The sequence below is a fragment of the Glycine max genome, chromosome 4 (assembly GCF_000004515.6).
Source record: "Glycine max cultivar Williams 82 chromosome 4, Glycine_max_v4.0, whole genome shotgun sequence".
In the NCBI taxonomy this organism is placed as follows: domain Eukaryota; kingdom Viridiplantae; phylum Streptophyta; class Magnoliopsida; order Fabales; family Fabaceae; genus Glycine; species Glycine max.
The window spans coordinates 2,202,632-2,226,407 of NC_016091.4; the positions used below are offsets into that span (position 1 = coordinate 2,202,632).

General features: G+C 31.1%; 3 protein-coding genes across 3 annotated transcripts in view; 1 reads left to right on the forward strand and 2 right to left on the reverse strand.

Moving 5' to 3' along the window:
- The window catches only part of LOC100809514 (agamous-like MADS-box protein AP3), a 4,093-nt gene extending 2,858 nt beyond the window's left edge, over positions 1-1,235 (reverse strand). The window contains exons 1-4 of the mRNA XM_014774432.3: positions 803-1,235; positions 656-722; positions 496-557; positions 275-374 (exon numbers count right to left, since the gene is read on the reverse strand). Of these exons, the coding sequence (XP_014629918.1) occupies positions 275-374; positions 496-557; positions 656-722; positions 803-990 (417 nt within the window). The 5' untranslated portion in view covers positions 991-1,235. The remainder of the gene's footprint in view (positions 1-274; positions 375-495; positions 558-655; positions 723-802) is intronic.
- A 4,192-nt stretch (positions 1,236-5,427) lies between these two features.
- Positions 5,428-8,115, reverse strand: LOC100787036 (S-type anion channel SLAH4). The gene is made up of 2 exons (XM_003523511.4): positions 7,147-8,115; positions 5,428-5,855 (listed from the first exon to the last, which is right to left on the reverse strand). The coding sequence occupies exons 1-2, from the start codon at positions 8,026-8,028 to the stop codon at positions 5,592-5,594; spliced, it is 1,146 nt and encodes a 381-aa protein (XP_003523559.3). The 5' UTR covers positions 8,029-8,115; the 3' UTR covers positions 5,428-5,591.
- Positions 8,116-19,310: 11,195 nt separating this feature from the next.
- Positions 19,311-21,818, forward strand: LOC100818588 (protein EXPRESSION OF TERPENOIDS 1). The gene is made up of 2 exons (XM_003523625.5): positions 19,311-20,658; positions 21,141-21,818. Exons 1-2 carry the CDS (start codon positions 20,091-20,093, stop codon positions 21,488-21,490), a joined length of 918 nt encoding a protein of 305 aa, XP_003523673.1. The 5' UTR covers positions 19,311-20,090; the 3' UTR covers positions 21,491-21,818.
- The last annotated feature ends 1,958 nt before the right edge of the window (positions 21,819-23,776 follow it).

Sequence of the window (23,776 nt, forward strand, 5' to 3'; positions counted from 1 at the left end):
GTGTGAGAGAGTGTGAGAGTGAGTCAGAGACACACACACTCACACACACACACACACACACACACACACCGACAGAGAGCGAGCGCGAGCGAGCGCTCTCGATAGATATCTATATGTATATATATGTATATCTTTGTGTGTATATATATATATATATATATATATATATATATATATATATATATATATATATATATATATATATATATATATATATACTTGTGAGAGAAAAGCAAAAACTAGTGTATAAATAGGAACATATAATTAATCAAACCTTACGCTCACGAACAACCTTGGCGGCCTTGTCCATTTCTTCCTCAAGGAGCTTGAGATCTTCCATGCCCAGCTCGTTCAGACAATCTCCCATTCTCTGCCTAAGCCATGAACAAACACCAGCAATAAACAAATTAAATAAAACATATGCATGTGCATATATATAGATCAAGAAAAAAACATTACCAAAGAGATCGATCGAAGTGATGAAAGATATTATACCTAATCTCCTTACGAAGATTCCTATTCACCTCTTTCAGTTTCTTCAAGTTCTCTTGCATATTCTGGGGGACAAATCAACCAATTAAAATAAAATATATTATCAATTACAACTTCCAAAGCAGCAGGCAGAAGTAAATCTGAAGAAAAGAAAAGAGAGAACCTCGTAATGAGAGTTCCAGAGATCAACTCCCAGAGTCATCTGGTATTGATCGAAGAACTGCTTTGTTCTGGAAAAAAGAAAAAGACATAAGAGAGAAGATAGGTAGGTAGGGTTTGTTCGACGAGATAGAGAATAAAAAAAACGTACGAGGTGGAGGGGCTGATGTACTGGTGGAGTTTTCCAGTGCTGGAGAACATAATAATAGAAACCTTGGCATCGCAGAGAACGGTAAGCTCGTTGGCCTTCTTGAAAAGGCCATTCCGTCGTTTAGAGTAAGTGACCTGGCGGTTGGTGTTGTTCTCTATCCTCTTGATCTGGATCTTTCCTCTAGCCATAGCTAATAGCTAGCAGCTTCTTCACTTGCACGATCTGGGGCAGCGATTTCAATTAATGAGGGAAAGAGGAGGTGCATTTGCATTGCCGCAAATGGGAGGCCTCTTTGCCAAATTAGCGAAAGCTATTGCACGCTTTGTCATAAACATCTTGTGCTCTTTCTAGTTTCATCGTCAACACCAGCTCCCATGTGCACTGTGGGGACCCTTACTTTCCGTCCTACTCCGTCACGGAAACGTAAACCATTCCCCCCCAAGTCACCAGTGCCTCATACACTTAGGGCAGCTTTTCCCTACATCTAATTTCATCACGTATGTTTATCATGGAATAAATGGTTAATTACATTTTCATTTATATTTTATACACTGCTACTTACTTTCAATATACTACATATAGTTTGGTTGTAAGTTAATAGAAATTGCTTTATTATTATAATCTTTGGTTTGAGCATGAAATGGTATCTTTATTTTAAAATGAACCGAATTGATAAGAGAAGATTAATTGAGTGTGTTAACGGTGAAAATTATATTTATTTCTCGAAAGAAAAATATTTTCAAGATAGTAATATAATTTTCAGTAATTGATTATATTATCAAATAAATATTTAAAAAGTGAGATATAACATTTATTTTTTATTATGAGTTCTTTTTAGTTAAATAAGTAAATTTATAGTTTTTAATTTAATAGAAAATTGTCTAATATTTAATATAAATTATAATTATAATTTTGATAAATATGTTCATTTGAATTATAATAAGATTGTAATTCATAAGATAATAGAATAACTTTAGATAAAAATATTTTTGATTTAATGATAATTAGTTTCTAAATAATTTCAATGATAATAAAAAATAAGAATTGAAAAAGTTTAAATTTTGAGAAGAAATGAAAATGAGAAAGAATAAAGGATTAATGAATGTTCAGTAAAATAAACAAACATGAGTTCATAAAAGTTACCTATTGAACATTTGTCAATTTCTATGATATGAATGTTGGTGTTATGAGAAATTAAGTGATTGTGTATCAATCCTAAAATTAACAGTGAATTATTTTATTTATAGATTTCTAACACCAACTGTTGAATTATATGATGTTGATACGTGTATAAAAATATTTCTAAATACATGCTAATAACTATCTTGGTGTAACTCCTCCGCAACCATCTCAAATGGTTACTTCAATTTGTCAAAAAAAATTTACTTTCAGTGCTTTACCATCTCACGTGGGAATGAAGTTATGGAAAACAATATTTTTAAACGAAATAAGTTTTTTCAATTACATAATCTTCCCTCGAATTTCTCCTGTCCAATTCCCGTTTGAATGCCTCCAATCCTATCTAAAACAAACAAACTCTGTCACTCATTCCATTTAAAACTGTGATTTCTATAATAAGCGAGTTTCCGTGTTGGCTGCCTCCGCATTGAACACAATGTTATAACCTTGGGATTGAAGATTGATCTGCATATGATATATATAGCTATATATACCCATGTTATATTGCTCGTAGCTAGGTTTAAGCGTTAAATGAAAGTGAAAGAGCAATTTAAAGTTCAAACATCAAAATGCTTTAGCTTGTCGAGCCCCACTAAATTGGAAAAAAGTTAACGTTGTCGAGGCCTTGTAGTGTTGTCATTTCGAATATTTCAGTACGCCTTAATAGCAAATTTTGAAGTACTCATTTGCTCTCCTTAATTATCTTTTTAGTTTTTTTTTTCTTGTTTACCTTAATTAACCATCATACTGGTGTGCGATGTACTCATTAACTTTACCCATGACTAATCACAAAAGTTTTAGGAAATTAATTTATATTAGTATGTCATTTTAAATATTTAAATTGATTATTATTAATTATATTTTATTTTTACTTTATTTTGTACTAGAAACACAAAATATGTTATAATCTTGCATATACAATGTCAAGTATTTATTATTAATTTTACATTATGAAACTTAATATACGTCACTTTTTCACTTTTAATCTTACATATTTTAAATATTTCAACGCATCAATAATAACTATATTTGATTTAAGAGAAATGATATTTGTACAACCAACAGAGAAAAAGAGAAAAAAAAAAAGAGAAAATTTTGAATTTTAAATATAATAAATGATAAGATGTGGAAGAGATAAATAAATACAAAAAATAATATTGTATAAATTATTTATAAATTATTATATGTGCAAGAGTGAAATCTGTATCTTAGCCGAAGATATTTTTCTAGGACGATCATCTTAAATTTTAATTACATCTCTCTATGGTCAAATTAATTCTATGCATGTTAATATGGCTAACTTTATGATTCTACGCTGCTATTTAGATATAGCATTATTTTATTCTCTTGATGATATTGAAAAATATATATCTTGTCAATGTCATTTAATGTTTTTCCCTTGCTTTTGTTGGACTTATATTGCAGATAAAGTTTGAGCGTCCGTCGCTCCTATTCTCTAGCTTCCAAGAAAACAATAGAAAAACCCAAGTTTTATATCTGCATTTGAATTAAAACATAAAAAGTCATATACACCTCTACCTAATCCATTTGATTTTGACATGCCAAATTTTGTTTAGATTTTTGGCTGTATTTTCACTCCAGAAGGATTAACCCGACGATGATGCTCTGTGATTTGTCCATCATTTCGCAAGAATAATCAAATAGCATGCACCTTTTGTGCTATTTAATTAAGTATTTATTTCTTTATCGGAAAAATTTGCATTGCTTCCTTTTTTATGTTTAATAAAGATGGTCAGTAAGTGATTAGAACAAATAGTATTTTAAATATGTGACCTTTCAATGGCTATAAGACTATAACTGTTTTCATCTGTCTAGCTTGATTATAAACTAAGGACCTACCCCATCGTTGCTTGATCCGACAAATGAATCGAACGAAAAGATATTTTCATCTAAATTCGAATTAACGAATTAGGCAAAGACATAATTAATTTATAGGAACCAATAAATTATCTCGGAACTTGGTCAACTGGAAGATTCATGAACTTGGTCGTCTTTATATTGAGCTAACACCGTTGTCAAGATGATTCCTTGTTCGAATTCGCTTCCTCCTCGGACTTGCGTGTGTCTTATTATGATATATAAGTTAAAACCTAAATATATCAAAATACATATATAACTCGTTTCACGTTTAGATGAGACTTTTGACATGTTAAAGTTGGATGTCAAAACCAGTATGTTTTACCGTCGTACGACACTGAGAGCATGTTTGGTTTCTCGATATATATATATATGGATATTTTTAATGGAAAAACTAATCATACTAAATATAATGTGTTTAAATTCATGCAGCGTATATTCATATAATTAAAAATAACTATGAAGAATTTAAATTGACTATGGTCATTGGCCTAATGGCGGGAGATTTGAGTGAATATTATGAGATTATACGTTTAAATCTCATTTTATGGACCTTGTATGATCTGAAAGTCAAGGGCATATTCTTTGTTTCAAGTGATGCTTCTTTAATTTGGAACAGGAAATTTCTTTATGTTGAAAAGAAATCAATGAGTAAGGTAAGGAAAAACTTCTTGTCCTTAATGACATGGGAATCAAAGAAGAGGTGCTAGAAACATGTAAAAGGTTCAAACGAAAGTTCATCCTAACTTAATCCTAAGAAAATTAAAAACTTATAATAAGGAAAACGAAAACAAATTGGCCCCTATTATATCTAAAATTATAAGGATTAAAATAGATTAAAAAAGTATGTGCAGGAATTAAATTAAACTAAATTAAAAAGTGAGTAGGAACTAACACGAACAATTTCTAGGTATAGGAATTAAAGGGTAAAATTTGTATATCTATAAGAAATAAATGAATGGCTAATTAAACCTATAATATTATATCAGTGTAATGTATATCAATTTTCAATATTATGTATCCAAGTATTGCTTCTATTGGTTTCTTTTCTGGCTTCCTAGTAGTTCTCTGCGTTTCTGTATGGTCTTGGTCTTCCTATGTGCTGTCTATTCCTTTTTCTACACACTATATATATACACGTTTAATTTACGTTTCGACAAAGTGATAGGCAACAAAAATATTCTTTAAGAAAAATGAAAAAAAAAAGAGAGCAAGTTTCAAGAGTGTTGACTGTCTAATGTCTATTGCCTTTTCTCTCGCAGTCTCGTAGCCCAGATAGGGTAAACATAAATGGCTAGAGGTCTGGCTGTTTTTGACGTAACATGAAGCAGAAATCTATAGTCGATCTATATTTATAATTCCCCAAGTAAGAGGTAGCAGTAAGTTTCTGTTGGTTGTGTAATAGGTCCAGCTGGTAGCAGTAATTCATAGTCATATTTTTCACGTATATATTAATTACGCCCATGTAATATTGTAACATGTTTACGATTGACAACACACACCTAACTAGCTAAGCTTATTTTCTTGTTTGCTCCAACACAGAATAATATAATTACGGACACATGACAGAAATTAAACTATTGCCTTAATATGGAAATTTTGATCGTTGGTAATACAGATAGATATAGCGCTTGCATGCACCTAATTATCAATATAATTGTATTACGTACTAAGCGTAATTTGTAATTAAACAATGAAGTTTTGGTGATTCTACTAGTGTTGGTATAACAGATTAACTAATGAGCAAGCTTGCAATAATAGGATCGTTATCTGGTAGAAGCATCTTAGAGTTGAGCAGAGTGAACAACGTTAGAGCAAGGGAGACAAGAACTGAAAGGGCTAACAGAAAGAGCATTAGGATGTGCGAAAATGTTCCTTTGACTTCCTGTGCATAATCCGCTGAAACCAGAGCAAGTGCTGTAATAGGAAAGGAATAAGCCCACCAAGCAACATTGAACCTTCTCATAGATCTCCTGAACAGGGTTGGCCTGCAAATCTGTTCAACACAACCAAATTATGAATATTTCAAGCTAAAGGTTAATAAGAATTGAATATCTTAAAATTAAAAATATAGAAATAATAGGGTATATTATATTAAGAAGTTGAAAATATATAATTATTTTGTTTCATTGAAAATATATAATTATTCTTTGACATTAATAAGTAAATATTTTGTATCATAATGTAAAAAAAGTATAAAAAGAAGAAAAATAAGAAATCATGTATTAAATAAATTTTAGTATTAGCTGGCAACGAGGCTCCATGCGCTGCGCACCCGTAAATATGTTTCCCCCGCAACCAATCGGCTGTTGAAATTGAAATTGACGACCACAAATGTTGACTATGAATATATGATAATTAATAAATAAATTTCTCTACCAGTAATCCTGTTTCATTTTCATATGAAAACGCTGGCTACAAGTGAATGAATTCAAATTTCATTTGATAATTAATAAACAAATTTCTCTGCCAGTAAATGTCCAGCTGTACATGTAGGCGTTGTCATTACTTGAAGGATGATCGCAGACAAAGAGATTCGAGATATAGATACCCCTACCATGAGAGAGTATATATATGATACTACAAATATTTGTTTAATTTATTGCACGTACGGATGAAAACAACCACACTTTAAATTAATTTTACAATGTGAGAAAAATAATTACACACTAGTTATTCAATCATAATTTATTTATTAAAAATTATTAATTTTTAAAATAATTATTTTAATATATTTTTTATCTCAAATAAATATTTAATTTTTAATAAACTTTTATTTTGCATCAAATTTCTAATGAAATAATATTTTTATTTTTGGTCTTTAATATTTTATTGTAGTACATAATAAATTAATAACTTTTTTTTTACTTCCTTATAAATTGATGAATTTTATTTCAGTCTTGATTAATAAAAAATGAAAATAATTATTAGAAAATAAATATAAAATTTATTAATTTATCATAGATTTAAAAAAATATTAAAAATTAAAAATAAAATTTTTATTTTATTAGAAACACAGAACAAAATTTTATTACAAAACAAAAATAAAAAATATATATTTATTAGGAATCAAAACACTTATAAATTTAAAATAATTATTTTAAAGTAAGTCAATCATTTGTGATTAAATAAAAATATAAATATGTTTAGACTAGGTCATTTTTCTTTTCTTAACTATACGTAAATCTTTGGAGGCTGTTATAATCGTATACTTAAAATTAATGGAAAGATATTTGAGATATTTATTAAATTATAGTTTTGTATGTTTTTATGATGAAATAAATTACCAGTGACGTGAAGAGGAATAGGGAGAGAAAGAAGAGCATCTTGGAAGCAGTATCAAAGGTGCCAACAATGGATTCCCAAGCCAAGCTTGCCACACTAGGTGCTGCAAAGAACAAGAAGAAAACTGGCCTCAACAACACCGGAAGGCGATCTCCACCGGACAAGCGCTGATAGAGCGTAACAAACAGCACCAAGTAATGCACCATCCCCAGCGAAAACAAGCATACTGCACTCTCTTTCCAACCCATGTTCGCCGCAGCTTGTGCCCCGACCAAGTTCCCTATCACCGACATCTGGCTGGTCGGATTCGCCACCGTCGACAAAAACCTCTTCCCCTTCGTGAACCACTGCCCGTAGATCTTCACGTCCAGCACCACCACCGGCACCGCGAACACCCACCACAGAACCAAGTAGGTTGCTGTTGTTGGCGCCACGAATGGCGCCGATTGAAGCAATAGAAGCCACGAAATCCACGGAGCGAAGAGGTAGTTAACCCCTACGGGATGCAAGAACTCCGCCTTTACCATCTTAAAGTAAAACAAGCACCGTAGGAGGTAAAGAAGAGAGAGCAACACGAGAGCAAAGAGAGCCAACGACCACAGTGCAAGAATAGCTGCTGCGGAAGGAAGCGTGCAAAGAACGCGTCGTAGAGCGGCGCTTGTGTCGTGTGTTGGTGATGATGATGATTCGATCAGTGTCTTCCACAACAAAGCTTGGCCACCGAGGGAGAGGCTTATTCTGAAGTAACCTGCATGGAATTTTGTTAGTATAGAATTCAGGGACGACGTTAAGGACAACGAGGTTGGTTCCTCATTGTTGTTATCGTTGGAGGTGGTCGTGTCTACCACAACCTCAATCTCGGATCGTGAAGCTTGGGTTGCCATGCCGAGATTAAGAAGAGATTTCTCTGATGTGCGCGTTTTGCTTTGTCCACATGCAAGGGTTTTATAGACTAAGGTTAATTAATTAGACCATAAGCGAGCGAGAGAGAGATAGCACAAGTGGGCGTATTAAAAAAAATTATACACTTCCGATTATTTTCAACTTCTTAATATAATATACAAGGTATTTCTCTGATCGATGTGCGCGTTTGTCATTATTTTTTAATTAAACCATAAGGGAAATGTGGTCCTTTCCGATTGCTTTGACACATTTTTTTATTTTATTTCACTTCTATTATACTGTCTATTTTCTCTCTTTTTCTTCTTTGTCGATCTTATTTCTCTTTTCTCACCTGCATACATTCATCCCAAAATAATATGTATATGCATTAGTGCATAACAAGTTACTAAAGTAGATTGATTTCAGCCAACAAGAGTTCTAGGTAATAATCTCAAATTATATCATGTCAAGCCTACTAAACAAATTAACCCTAAAGCAAGACATTATACTTTATCTCATTTTTATCCTAGTCATCAAATGAGCCACAAATAAATAAATAAACAAATATATATATATATATATATATATATATATATATATATATATATATATATATACAGCAGTGACTTGAAGATGTGTGTTCTATGTTACAATGTTGCGATTTGCGGCACTCTTCTTTTTTAGGAAAAAAAAAAAAACTCAATGCAGTTCGATCCATTTTCAGCGTTTGAAGGTTTAACAAAATAATAGGCCCAAAGATGCATTTCAAATTGGACCCGAATTGTCAACCCAAGCCTTTGAAGAATTTGATATCTAAAGCCTAGAAAGGATTCCGACCCTGCTCTCCTCATTTATAACACACAGAAAGTGTGTGTTTACATTATATAAATTACTAGATTAATTTATGATTTTTTATCAAAATAATTTATTTTGTAAATGAGTTTATTTTAATATTATAATTTTTTTTTTGCTGCATAAAATAACAGATTAACTTATGATTTATTATAATATTTTTCTTTTACTATTATCCCGTTTACTTTAATAAAATATTTCTTTTATTCTTTTTACTAACCAGCATTTTTATTTATACATTTCATAGGATAATAAGTAATTTAAAAAAATATAAATTATAATAAATAAATATTTATAAATGTAAAAACTATAAACAATATAAAATGTGACATAAGTTTACATTTAATATTATTGAACAATTCTTTTAAAACATTAATTCAATTTTGAGATAGATATAAAAGATAATAGATTAAAGGAGATGGATAAAGATAAAAAGAGTATAGTGTGTAAACTACACTTTCAAATTTCAATTAGATAATTTCATTCTATAAATTGTGTATTTATAATACAAAGGTAAATTTGAAAAAATCTTCAATTTTCACATTCACAACATCTATCTCTTAACTCTCTTCTATCCTTTCCCGTGGCCTCAATTTGGCATGTTGAATTTTGTCTTGTTTAAAAAGTCGATAGACTTTCATAGAAGGCTGCTTTCACAGGATTGGAGCACTTCTCTTCCATATCTACAAGGAAGCCAATGCTTGTGCAGATTTTGCAGCAAACTTGGGCCACCATGGCAGTTTTGATGTCTCTTTGTTTCATGCTTTTGACTCTCAGTTAGTGTCCCTGTTGTCTCTGGATGCTAGGGGAGGCAGTTTTTTTGTCGCGAGTTAGTGTTTTTTTCTTTTCCGTTGATCATAAAAAAAAATCGACAGACTTGGTTACCTTCAAAAGGTTAGAATAAGCTAGGGTGCATGCCATTCAATAAAGTAAAACTAATTAGGAAAATAATTAATATTATAATATTAATAAAATCGTTATAACCCATTTACGTTTTTCTTTATCTTTATAAATAAATACTTTAAACAAGTTTTCAAACTTTACTGAAATAAAAATATAATACCCTTACCAATACGAGATAACAATTTTTTGTAAGGGAGAAAAGAGAAAAAAAGAAAAAAGAAAAAGAATCACGAAAAAAATATAGTAGCCGAATAAAAAACCTTTCGACTAAGTCTCGAGTTTCTTGTTTTTATTTGGAAAATCTAATAATTTGATTATTTGACATTTTATCGTATTTTAATTTAAAGCTTTTCATTTTAATATTTTATTTCTATCTTTAGTTTTTTTATTAATAGTGACAGTTCTTATCACAAAAATTATGTTTTTTTATGTTAACTATAATTATTTTTAACTTTAAATAATAATAATAATTTAATGAAAAAAATAAAATTTTATAAAATAAAAATACTAATTTTACCTATTCTTTTCCTTTTAAGAAAAGTACAAGCATAGAAATATACCTGCAGTGCACACGAAATATCAGTTCCTGCTGCCTGCTGGGGTCACTAGGCAACGAGAGCATAAAAGTTGCGTCAACAAATAAATAATTGTTAACATGGTGTAGTATAATTTACATATAATATCTTTTAGGTATATAGTTAGAGGTTCAATCTATAAGTTTATATGTATGAATGAGTTTGTATTAAAAGAAGTTACTCAATAAATAAATTCTAATATTTCAGGAAATTAATTTTTAACTCTAGAGTAAGAGATACTCTGTCAATCTTTTGAGTAGAAAAAAAAAATGAAAGCAAATATTTTAATGGAGGAAAGGTATGGATGTGTCGTTTTGTTTCTGTTACCTTGAATGAAACATGATGACAATTTATCGGCTGAGAGGCTCCTTAACCTCATAAAGCGAAGCTTATAATCCAGAATTTCCGTTTGAATATATCAAAATTATCAGCGACCATCATTTCACCCACATGCTTGACCCACCCTTATCCTTAGCAATAATAATAACTACTACTACCAACATAGCTAGCCAACCACGTCCAAATAGACTTTATTATTTACAATTAATTAAAACTTTATGGTTTACATATGCTTTTATACCGTAAATTACTTGCTGCGTTTCTGTGTTAGGATATTTCAGACAGACTAATAAGATGCTAATAATAAATAAATAAAAGACTAATAGTTTTATAAAATTAATATTATTAAATAGATGAAAGAGAATTTATTAAAAATATTAGTGGAAAGAATAATTAATGTTACATTAAAAAGTCAAATGCAACATTTATTTTGGTATAATTTTTTTAAAATGTAATACTAATTTTGGAACAAGAATATTAAATAATATACTCTTAGTCAATGATGGAACCTTGATTTTGGGAACAAGAATATTAAAAAAATATAAAAAGATAAACTTAAAGAAATAAAACAAAGAAAGATAAAATAATAATATAGAGTTAAACGAAAAAATTGACAGAACAAACAAACGAGAAAACATACATGAAACTGAAAATACAAGGGATAGATAACACTGGATTTCAAGAACCATTGGTACCAATTGATTGAATCCTGGTATACGGATCGAATTTTTAGTATCAGCAAATTGGGAACCAAGTTGGGACTCTACAAAATTGGGAATTTTTTGACAAGAACCTAAGTAGGTTTCACACAAAAACTAAGAGAGACATTCTGTTAATCGTGTCTAATATGAAATTTCATAAAAACTTTCGAGCAAGGATTTAATGAGTCTATTTATAACTCCTACTAATAATCCTAAATTAGGCCCAAGGCCCAATAACTAATCTACTCATTAAAAGACTTACAAATAATAATAAAAAAAGTAACAACCCATTATAAGTCCAAAAATAGGTCCAAAAATATAATTAAAAACAAAAAATAAATCTTATTCTACAAGTTTGCTAAAATAAATGAACTTCACTCCTTCTTTTCTTTCCTTCGTGAGAGAATTTAGTTTCTTGCCAAGCTCTCCTTGACTTTTCTTACTCCTTGCTCAAGTGATTGTTGTCCCATCTGAGTTCAGATAAGTCAACTCTTTCTCCTTGGATAGTCCTCTATCAGTCAAGGAAGTCTACTTCAAGTGGTTAAACATGATCCATGAATAATTATTATAAATTCTCCGAGTCTTTCTTTTGATTCCCGTAGATAAAAAAAATACTATACTCTTATATAGTTTGGCGTATTATTTTATTTATATTTTGTAAAAACTTTGTTGGCAACTTAATTATAATCAGTGGTGTGCACACTTATAAATATTTGAAAATTTTATGTGGTTTGGAATTATAATCGACTCACAAGTTTAAATATTTTTCTTAAATAATAATATTAGGGACTTAAAATAAAAAAAAATTACTTTGGATTTTGGTAAATTACCAATATTTAACTTTTAAGTGAATGATATAAGTAAAAAGTGTGTTTTTAAGGTATTTTAGTTTTTTTTATGTTTTTTTATTAGTTGAAAAATTTGTTTGATTGTTTGGAAAATAATTTTTTTAGTAATTTTTAATATTTTTTTAGGCGCTACTTGAAGTAATATTTTCTAAAACATTAGTTTTTAATTTTTAATTTTTTATATTTATTTTCTTTTGTCCTTGAACATTTATTAGATTTCCTTTCAATTTTTTTATTTAAGATAAAATTTTATGATTTTTATTTTTTATGTAATTTTATATTTTTCGGCCACTTTAATAAATAATTTTAACAAACACTTATGATTCAATAAAATATATTTTCAAATTTCATCTAAAGTTGTGCAAAATTTGGATTTTTTAAAAAAATTCAAACAAATTTATTTCCGATCCACTTTATAAAATTGATTTGGTTAATCAAACCAGTTTTATAAAGTAGATTAGTTATGCTCTTTTAGGTTTAGCTTCCTTCAGTTCAATTTGGTTATCCATATTTTACCCATATATGAATTGAATTATTTAAAGAACGGAACTAAATTGAAGCGAACTTCTTTTAAAAATGGTTCGATTAACCAACCTACTTTTACAAAAGTGGTTTGATTTGATTTTTTCTTTAAACCAGTTTGAATTTTCAAAAAGGTTTGAATTAGTTCAGTTTAATTTTTTTGAACACCTATATTTTTAACTACTAGTTAAAATTTCAACTTCTTAATAGTTTTTTAACTTTTAATTAACTTTTCAATTAATTTTCACAAAGATATGAGTGAAAATAATATACAATAAGGTTACTTTATCCCCTTAGACAACATACATTATTTTGTACATTCCCTTATACAAATTATGTTATAAATAGTAAAAGGACTATTTATTCCAAAAGATTATATAATAAAATAAAATATAAGTTGTTTTGTCCAATCATATCCTGCCATAACCTGCCATAAAAAGAGTCTTTGGTGTATATGTGAATTATCACCGAAGGGGTCAATGCTTTAGAAAGTCCATGCCAATATGTAATTCGTTTAGATTTCCTTCCATTGATTGAAATTTCATATTAGAGCTTTGAAACACTCCATCAGCAAAATCTTTCACTGGCTTTTTTGTTGTAATGGTGATAACTGAGTCTAAAACCTTGCATATATAATCTAAATCTACCACCACTACACTGAATATAGTGATTTCAAACCTTCAGTTGGTTGCACCTCGTTGGAAAGTTAAATTGGTTAAGTGTAACGGTCAAAACCTTCGACTGAGCCTATCACTACTAGGTTTTGGATATCCAACCCCGTGATCATCCATCATTCGTTTGCTATCATTTCTTAGCATATGGTTATGGACCACACCATGAGCTATATGTATTCTACACTGTCTTCCTACTAGACACCAAGGCTTTTGGGAATTTTCTTCTTTCTAATTGCTGACTGTATTCGAATTCTCTTATGACGAAAGGAATGTTTTTTAAATCATATATTTTTAACTCTTATGAGATCTTCCTAACCATAATTGCTCACCCAACGAGATTTTATCGATGTCAAGAATTGAACCCGTAGCCATTATCCTTTGAAAAGATGAACCCTAACTCCATAAGATTTTCATTTACTATGTACTTACATGTTGTCATTTGCGTTCAAATCCTTGATCAACCACAAGTCAACCATTCACAAACACAATCTGCAAATAAATATGATAACGAATAGATTAAGCCTAAGACGTGTGTTAGACACATTATCATTAACGACTTATTTGCGTAATGTGCAAACCCCCCAAATTTATCAGGCTCCTCCAGAATAATCGGGATATCAGGATATCAGAATGGACTAGTAAAACATGTGAATAGATAACCCAAAAGGAGATAAGAGAATGGATGATACCATCTCACATGGAGGAAGGAGAGAAAGCATCTTGTTATAGATAAAAAAAAGTCATATAATAATAATGTATAATAAATATAATTAATTAAAATAATGAATAATTATATGTTTAAATGAGGTATTAAAATCAATTTAAAACAAAAATTATGGCTAACTAAAATGGTAATAAGATATGGCATAAAATGTCATTATACCGGAAAATATTCCAAATTAAAATAAAAAATAGTAACCTTTTGAAATATACAAAATATACAACAGCTAGTTTTTTGACATCAATATATAAAATTGCAAATTAGCTGTGGAGAAATTTAAACTATGGCAACCAGGTCTTAATCTTGTTATTAGTTGTGGAATTTTATAAGATGAGAAAACATTAAATTATACTGATGTAATTTTGATAATTATTACATCTTTTTTATGACTTGATATATAATAATTTTTATTGTTCCATTAAATTTTATTTACATTTTACTAAAATTGTCTGTGTCAAATTTTCTCAAAAATTTAATAACAACATCAATAAGATAATCAAATGATCATATTTTAGTATATTTTGGAATATTTATATTACGTCCATTCTAATCTAGATGATCAAGGTAACAAATGATTTTGAATTAATATAAAATTTTGCATATATATGATATATGTGAAAGGAACTTTCAATCTAACAGTGAGTTTTAAGAAAATACCATTAAGTTAAAAATTATAAAATGATGTAATAATTATCAAAGTTACAACCGAATTAATTTAATATTTCTTTTTGGAAGATGAAAAAAACTTTAGTAAAATAATTTAAACTATTAATAGGCACATTTAAAATTTAAACTTTTTTTTCTTTTTTTTTTAAATGTTTGATGGACACACATTATGCTATAATATATCTTGAGATAATAGATATTATAAAATTCATGTTGTGATAAGAAAAAAAAAAGAGAGAAAAAATAATATGTGCTAGTATGATATTTAAAATAAATGAGTATTTGTGTATCATTGATTTTCTGAAAACCTTGAACTCGATCATATGTAATTGTGCTACAAACTTTATTACCGGATATACTATAAATTATATAGCTTACGGTGTATGAATATGAGTCTTTGTTATCGAGTATTTTATTGGGAAAAAAAAATATCTGAAACACTCATTCATAGTTATTCATCATCGAGGTTTATTTCTATTAAAATAAACCAAAGCGCAATATATATTTTTCTATAAAAAAAGAGAGAATATATATAATTTGTGAAACTAATAAAATTATAATTTAACTATCTCTCTCTTAGAAAAAAGAATAAAATTAATTTTGGAGTGAACTGAGAATATCTTTTGATAAAAACTCAATAATTAATCCTTTAAATTACTAAGATTTATTCAAAAGTTTAACTTCTCCCATATCAAATATTTTTCCATAAAAGTAAAACTTTTGATCATATGCATAAAAGATATGATTATTTATCAACTGTATCCTGCTATGTTTGTATAATATAATTAATTTATAATGATGGGAGTGTTAAAATCTCAAAGGAGGAATCACCTAGGTTGCCATTGAAGATTCTTAAGGGTTTAAAAGAAAAGAAGCACGATCGATAATGATGACTACTTAAGCAAGGTAAATTAAATTGTTAGGGCCAGCCCGAACCGACTATCAAGTTGGTCTACAATCCAATCATGATATGGAATCGGACAGATGAAAGAGTATGCGACCGAGAAAGAAAGGGAAAAAAAAAAGAAAAAAAGAACAAGGTTACGTCTTCTCAATCCTTTAGCTCTCCTGTTTCCAACAATCATGGCATCATGGGCAATACCTTAAGTACTTAGTTCTTAATCCTCCACTCGATTAGCCAGCAATATATGAGTCAGGATAAACTTTATTATCAATGATTCATTCAATACTTAATCAAGTCTAATCACTTGAGCTTGGGATCTTTAACATAAACCCGTTTGGTTTTGGGATACATTTCTTAATTTAGTGTTGTCGGCCCTGTTGACCAGCTTCAGGGTTCATTTTAATGAAAGGGTCCATCAAAGATTGAGACCTAAGAGAATCATTTTAATTTGTCCACTAATTTGCATAATAATAGTAAAATAGTAGCGAGAGTAGAAAGGCAAGGAGGAAGATATATGATTTGCTTCCTCTGGCCCCAAATAACAAATTAATTTAGAATACAAAGTTTTGTTTTCGGAACGATAGAATAGTACTATCTCTATTTACCATATTGGTTAATTGGGTATAAAAAAGAAATATAAGATGAATCTAATGATTAAGAAAAAAATAAAATAAAAAATTATAAATTTGATTATCTTTATTAATAAAAATTAATATTTAAACAATTAATATTTATTAATAAAAAAATAACAATTTTTTTTTAAACATGTCAAGACATATCGATTAGCTTAGATTAGACTGTGAAGCAGTGTGTACAGCCGCTCTGCCAGCTTTAGGTCGTGCCTTTACCTCTGTTACCTGGTTTTGTTATATTATTGGGTCAATTATTTACCTGTGTTAAATTAATTACATTGGTGGTTCACGTGATACTGGATCATAGAAGTTTACATTTTATTTTGCATCTAGTACGGTGGACAGAAAGTGCTCCTTTGCTATATTATTTGTTTAGTATTAAAAGTGGATGATGGGAAACTTTTCTAATTTAAAAAATAAGATAAAATAATAATCTTAATTATTAGTAAGAATTGATATAGTTAAATTATAAATCACCTATTGTGAAAGGCGAATCAAGTTAGTTATCTTTTTGTGGGTGGAAGTGCATATAGAGGATAGCATTAATCTCATTCGCTATTTTCCCTGTTTCAATTATATATGGTTTTTGAACTAACGAGTTTGTAATGTATATGTGTCTTTTGTTCTTTGTTTTTAAAAAAAAAAATGACATCTCCCTGAGTTCGAAGCTGTTTAATCCTTAACCTACGCCAAACTTCTTAGTACTCTCTCTCTCTTATTCCAGCATTTGCTGCTATAATTTCGGCGAGAGAAGCAAATTAACAACTACTACTACCATACGACTTGCTACGCACGCAGTAGAAAGTACGACCATCGATTAAGTGGCACGAGGTCCATGAGACAACAAATTTACTCAAGGAAAGGGCAACGTGATTATTGACAACATTGTCAACTCAGAAGAATTATGTGTATAAACTAAAATTATTTTTACTCCAAGTCAACTCAGAAGCATTTCAATGTACTTTTATCAAAGCAATTCCTTTGTTATTTCTCTACTGAGAGTGATTCCATTAATAACTTCACTCTATTTTAAAAATGACATGTTATTCTTATGATTTTTTAATTTAATTTTATGTAAGTATATATATATATATATATATATATATATATATATATATATATTGGTGTTAAAGTTTTTAATCTATATTTTTAAAATTTTATCCAAATTGATTTTTTTATAGGCAAAAGGAATTTATTAAAAGAGAGTAGAATGGGGTGCTCAAAATCATATACATCGAGTAGTGAGATTAGGATTTAAAATTGATTATATACATAAATATGTATCTCTTTTACAATTTTAAATTATTTTCTCTTTTTTAAAATTGCATCTAATAATATATCCATTTCCTATACCTGTATATGTTTCTCAATCCATTCAAATTTAGGCACTTAAGTCCTAAACACATTGCAATATGTCAACTATGTATACTATTTTAAAAAAACAATTAAATTAATTAGTTTTTTCTTTTTTATCTTTAAGATATATGTTAGTTTGATTTTTATGAAGTAAAGTGAGTTAATCGTGATTATAGCATGACTCTCGGTATATATATCACCATATGAATATGATCATTAATTTTAATACTAACTCGGTGAAACTTTTTTATGACAAATAACACTGTGAATAAGATGAGAAACGTATGAGGTTAGTTGCTGAGCTAATGGAAGAAACAAAGAGAAATAAATATTTTATCCACCGTTTCATGATATAACAATCATCTATTATATATCAAATGCGAAATAGTCTCACTATTTTTGAGGTTTCGTGTAATGCATGCTCCACGACGGAAGACCTAAATTGGAAGAAAGTTGTTTTAATTAATAATAACACAATTTGGGCAGAAAGTTGGTGCAATCTTAATTTGAACATCATATGCACGTAAATATGCCAAGACACCCAATGAGGAAACAAACGAAGGTGCAACTAGATAAAAAAATATTAATAAACTATCCTCCAAGCACATTAGAATTCAATGCATTTAATTTGCTCCTTTTTAAAATTGCTTAAAATCAACACGCTTCTGGTACCCCACTTGTTACCAAAGCCCGTGTGTGCCAGTTCCATGTAGACGACACGGGATGTATTTCCAGGCTTGTGTCTGGCCAAATTTTGCATCACAGGTGTTGACCTCTCAGCGACGAAACTGTTTTTCTAATGCCCCCATACAAATTTTCCATCAATTAACATATTATTATTGCCACATTGCAAGTCAATCATATAATCATTATGCGAAGAATTTTGAGGTGGAATACGAGGCATGGCCATGGGAAAGATAACAGGTAAACCAAATTATAAATACTCGCCGTAGGTAGGTCACAATACACTACACCCATGACTAATTAACCTCCGCTCATTTCGAAATCAATGTTAAACATTTCAAATTAAGTCAAAAATAAAAATTTACTCCCTCCATCCTATAATCAATTATAATTTTAATCTTTGAAAAAAAAACTAAATTAATTGATATTTTTATTTTTTTTAATGAAATATTCAAATATCTATTTTAATTTTAACATGTAATAAATAATGTTATCTTAGAAAACTTAATAATATATTTATTAAAATTAAGAAAGAAAAGAAAAATATTTATGAAAAAAATCTTAAATATCAGTTTGGCATAGAAGGAATATTGACAATATTTCTAGGGTAAGAATTATGAGAGCCGTTGGATTGGGAGTGAAAGATTTGAGCAGTGATGGAGACGTATGTGGTGAAACGAGCGACGTAGATGCATGTTGATGGTTGAGTGATGCACAGAATTAGTATTAGCATTCCTCAATGGGGAAGACTGCTCCAGAGACGTTAAAAAACAGAAGAAAAAACTATCTTAATTTATGGGGACGGTCAGAGAAAGTACCAGCGGGTTTTCCGGTGCAAGGACGAATAAGCAAAAGCTGGTGATATGACACGTGGAAGAGTAAGGTCCGTTGGATGGTCAAAGCAGAGATGTGGTTCTCTCATCCCGGCCGAGATTTATTGAAACTGAAAGAGAACTGTAGAGAAATGCTGAGTCTTAGTGATAGATTTTCATGTTCCCCCACGCACACATGACACACTCTCTCTCACCCTCATCACATAATCACACTCTCAGTTAGGCATAGCACCATGGCAACAATTACAGAGCCAGCTCGAATTCCTCTTCTGTAGCGTACTAGTACTCTAATTAAGGTCTAAGCAAAGAGGTAGAGAGAGAGAGAGATAGTGTTGGATTGGTGAGACCGTATTTCATAAATGAGACTTATACAGTAGAGTAGTGGGTGCAGTTACCATGGCGGCGTAGCAGAGGCTCTAATTCCGTGCCATAATTGCTTCCCAAGAGATTTCAGCCTCACCAACTCTACATCCTCTCTTCTTTTTACTCATTTTTAGTAATTCTTGTTCTTTTTTTTTCAAAAAAAATTACCATTTGTTTTCTTTTTTTGGTTGAGAAACAGTTTCCCCCAAAAGCTGCAAAAACCCAACCCAGCCAGAGAAGATCATATATGAGACACCCAACATAGTAAGCGTGAACAAGACAAAAAAGAAAAAAGACGGTTGGGTCAAAATTACTACTACTAAGCAAATTAACCTAGTAGTGTGTTTGTTTGTTAATTAGTAATCCGAAAATTTACAGCTGTAGCCTGGATCTTTAGGACAAGATTAATTTTAAGATTCGCGAAGGTTCTGTTCTGCTATGGATATTGTGTCTGAATTGGGGAAAATCGTTTTAGCTTGGGGGTGCAACAAATGGCTGGTTTCTTCTCTCTAGGTGGGACACAAAACAAGGAAGAAGAGGAAGTAGAAAAAGGAGACAAGAATAACCTATTGCTGTTGAGGAACGAGGAGATCTACAACAACAAGGGTGGGTTCGAGATATGGCCACAGTCGTCGTCGTCGTATCACTTGAGCAACTACTTTGCGTTTGGAGTGGGTCCTAGTCGCAGGAACAGGTCGGAGGATGTTTCATTGTGCGTGTCGGAGGATGAGTCTACGAGATTTGGATTAAGTGTGATGAGGACTGGAGGAAGCAGCAGCAGCAGCATGAGCATGAACTGTCAGGACTGTGGGAACCAAGCCAAGAAAGACTGCGCGCATCTTAGATGCAGGACTTGCTGTAAGAGCCGAGGGTTTCAGTGCCAGACCCACGTCAAGAGCACTTGGGTTCCCGCAGCCAAGCGCCGCGAACGACACCAGCAACTCGCTGAGTTGCAGCTACAACAACAATTCCGTGGAGTAGGAGACAATATTCCTAAACGACATCATCCAGATACTACTACTAGTACTCAACTTGCCTCCGCTCCACAACCCGTTACAGGTTTCAAAATTTCACAATATAATATATGCTTAATGGTTGAATTTTGGTCCATCACTAATTTAATTTCAACCATGTTACTTTTTGAACTAGTCTTCTATATATGACTACATACAGATTCACTGCGATCTCTTCAGGAAACTAATTGTAGTCTCCTATGACTACATACACCTAACTATAGTCTATATTATTTGACTATGAAAATGCAACAACGCCGCTCCATGCTCACCCATCACACGTTTTGGTCTTGTTTTTTCTGTTCCTCACTTTCTTCTTTTTCCATATTCCATCACTGTTTTTAAGTAAAACTGACGAAATTATTTTAGTTCCATCCATGTGAGACGTTGGATATACTCTTTTTTTTTTAATTATTATTCTGTGATAATATTGGAAAAATAGAGGGCTCAAGTTAGACCTGTCTAGTTTTTTTTTTAATGATTTTAATTCTTTGATGTTGATTAATTTTTTCGATTATTATTACTTAGGGTTAGAGCTGGGACAATTCCCAGCTGAAGTGAGCACTTCGGCGTTGTTTCGGTGTGTGAGAGTGAGCGCAGTGGACGCTTCAGATGAACAGTATGCGTATCAAACCTCTGTCAACATCGGAGGACATGTTTTCAAGGGATTTCTCTACGATCAAGGTCCTGAAAGTTCTTACACTGGTGCAGCAGCTGAGGGTTCCTCCGGTGGTGAACCTCAACAACTTGGTTTTATAACCGCCGCCGCAACCACAGCCACAACAAGTGGGAACAGCCCATTTGACCCTTCACTTTACCCAGCTCCGTTGAATGCTTTCATGGCTGGTACGCAATTCTTCCAACCTCCAAGGTCCTAAAGACGTGTCTATCTATCTATGCGGACAATAATTGAAGAAACCGAGTCTTTTTTTCCTTTTTCTTATTTTTTGGTCATCAATTGAGTCCTGTTAGAATTATTGATTATGGTTGTTCCTCGGTATATTCACTGATCTTAACGCAAGGTGAAGTAGCTAGCTAGCTAGAACGAAAAGCAGTTAAGAATTTGAAAAAAAAAAATGATTATGGCGATGATTCTAGTGCATGAAATTAAAGGGGCCGGGGGTACTTGTTTTGTGTTATCCGAACGTCAATTCAGATTTTCGTCGTTATTTTGATTTATTGGTAAACTCATTGTCACTTTTCAAATCTAGAGCACATATGATACATTTTCATTTTGCCGTGAGTATGTGGGGCTGTGGTGTGTTTTCCATTGACACGGACAGCATTTGGATATGTGTGTGCATTATTATGTTAAGTTTTGTTTTGCTAGTTGATTTGATTTCTTTATAGTATTTTTCTTTTTCTGGGTTAATGTTGAAGGAGCTTTCTGGCTGGTGCTGAACTCGAAGCCGCTTTTTCCCGTTTATCCGTTTGCTTGCCAGATCGAAATAGAACGAAAGTAGGTTTCGTGCTTGGTTAGTTCATCATAGAATTTTAAAAGCTTCTTTTCTCTAATTTAATTTTACAATTTTTTTAAAAACAATATTTACAAGATTTATTGGGAGAAACGGGCCACGCATGGTCCATCTTTTTTTGTCTCCTATGCAATGCTAATTGGTAACTTGGCGTTCTAAAACAATCTAGAGATCGAAAGCACTGGATGGATCACTTTCTATATACCTTTTTCTCCTCGATCAATCGAAATCTGCATAATTATATTACGTATAAATGGAGAATTACAACTAGCATTTACACCAACTACTTCTCTGGAAAACAATAAAATTTAGCCACTGGAATAGACATTGCATGATCCAGGGATGTGACTTCCATATGCTTGAGTTGGAAAAGTGGCCTTCTTTGGCTCATAAACGTTTAATGCTTCTAAAAGTATGTGCATGTGATGTATGTTTATGCATATAAGTGTGTACTGTGCCCAATGATATAGGTCAAGGTACATACGATATGATAGGGCTAATGATACTTTAATAGACTGCTTGTTTTAGTGCACAAGGAAGAATCAGAAACTCGAGAGAAAATTTCCCTAGTTTTGTAATAACTGGCCCATAACATGTGCTACAGAGCCTTCACTTGATTGAGACATACCCGTCTCTTTCATCTACGCTTTCGTTTTGTGTTTATAATAACCTCTTAATTTTTCTTTGTCATGTTCCCCTTCCAACTTCCAATTCATTGATCCTTTTTACCAGTGTTGATTATGTTTGTAGAGAAAGTGATTAAGATAAAGTTGCATGGTTGCGCCTACCCTTTTAATTCTCCCTTCATCCATATATATAGGGAAAATCAACTTTAAAATGTTATGTTTCTGCTAAGATTTCATTGACAATCTCCATGATTATAGTAAGATCTATCGAGTTGACTGAATTTCATGCTTTTTGGAGGAACATCCAGACAGGGAAAAGAAAAAAAGAGTTAAATCTATAATTGTAGCTCAAAGTCTAGTCACTTCTGTTGGCCACATGCATCTATAGAAAAGAAAGAGAGAGAAGAAAACAAAACAAAAGTTGCCTATAAAACCGTTAAATACTCCAGTTTTGCTAAAAGAATTGTATATAAAACGTCAAGTTTTGGCTGAGTTAGCTGATCATGCTCTGAAGCATCACGTAATAAAATCACTCAAAGCCTGAGAATTAGTCTGATAAGGGCAACGCACACGCCACTCATGCACAAATAAAGTAAGATGGAATGATGTTGCATTGATTACAAATCCATTATTCAAATGTCAGGAAAATATTATGTCCAAAATACAACAGTTGTTTTTACTGCATAATTTTATTTTTATTTTTTTCAACAAACTCTTACACAATCTTTTTTAAGAAAAAAAAGGGAAGAAACTCACCTTTCTAATTACTGTCAGTGTATTTGTTTTTCCATTCTCCTAACCCTAAATTCACGTTCACTTAGAAGGAATACTGGAATAGTGCTGCTTCTAACGAAACGCAACTTTGTAATTCGCTCATAAAATTTTAATGCATATACAAAAACACGTTTCTTTTCTTCTTTTTTTCTTCAAAGAAACAAGTGTAGGGCTTAATGATTATACAGTTGTATTTTTTTAATATGTTAGTAAATGCCAAGTGTGTGTGTGTGATATAGAATTGTATCGTTTCTTTTTCATGAGATGATCAAATCCTGTGTCCGGAGTA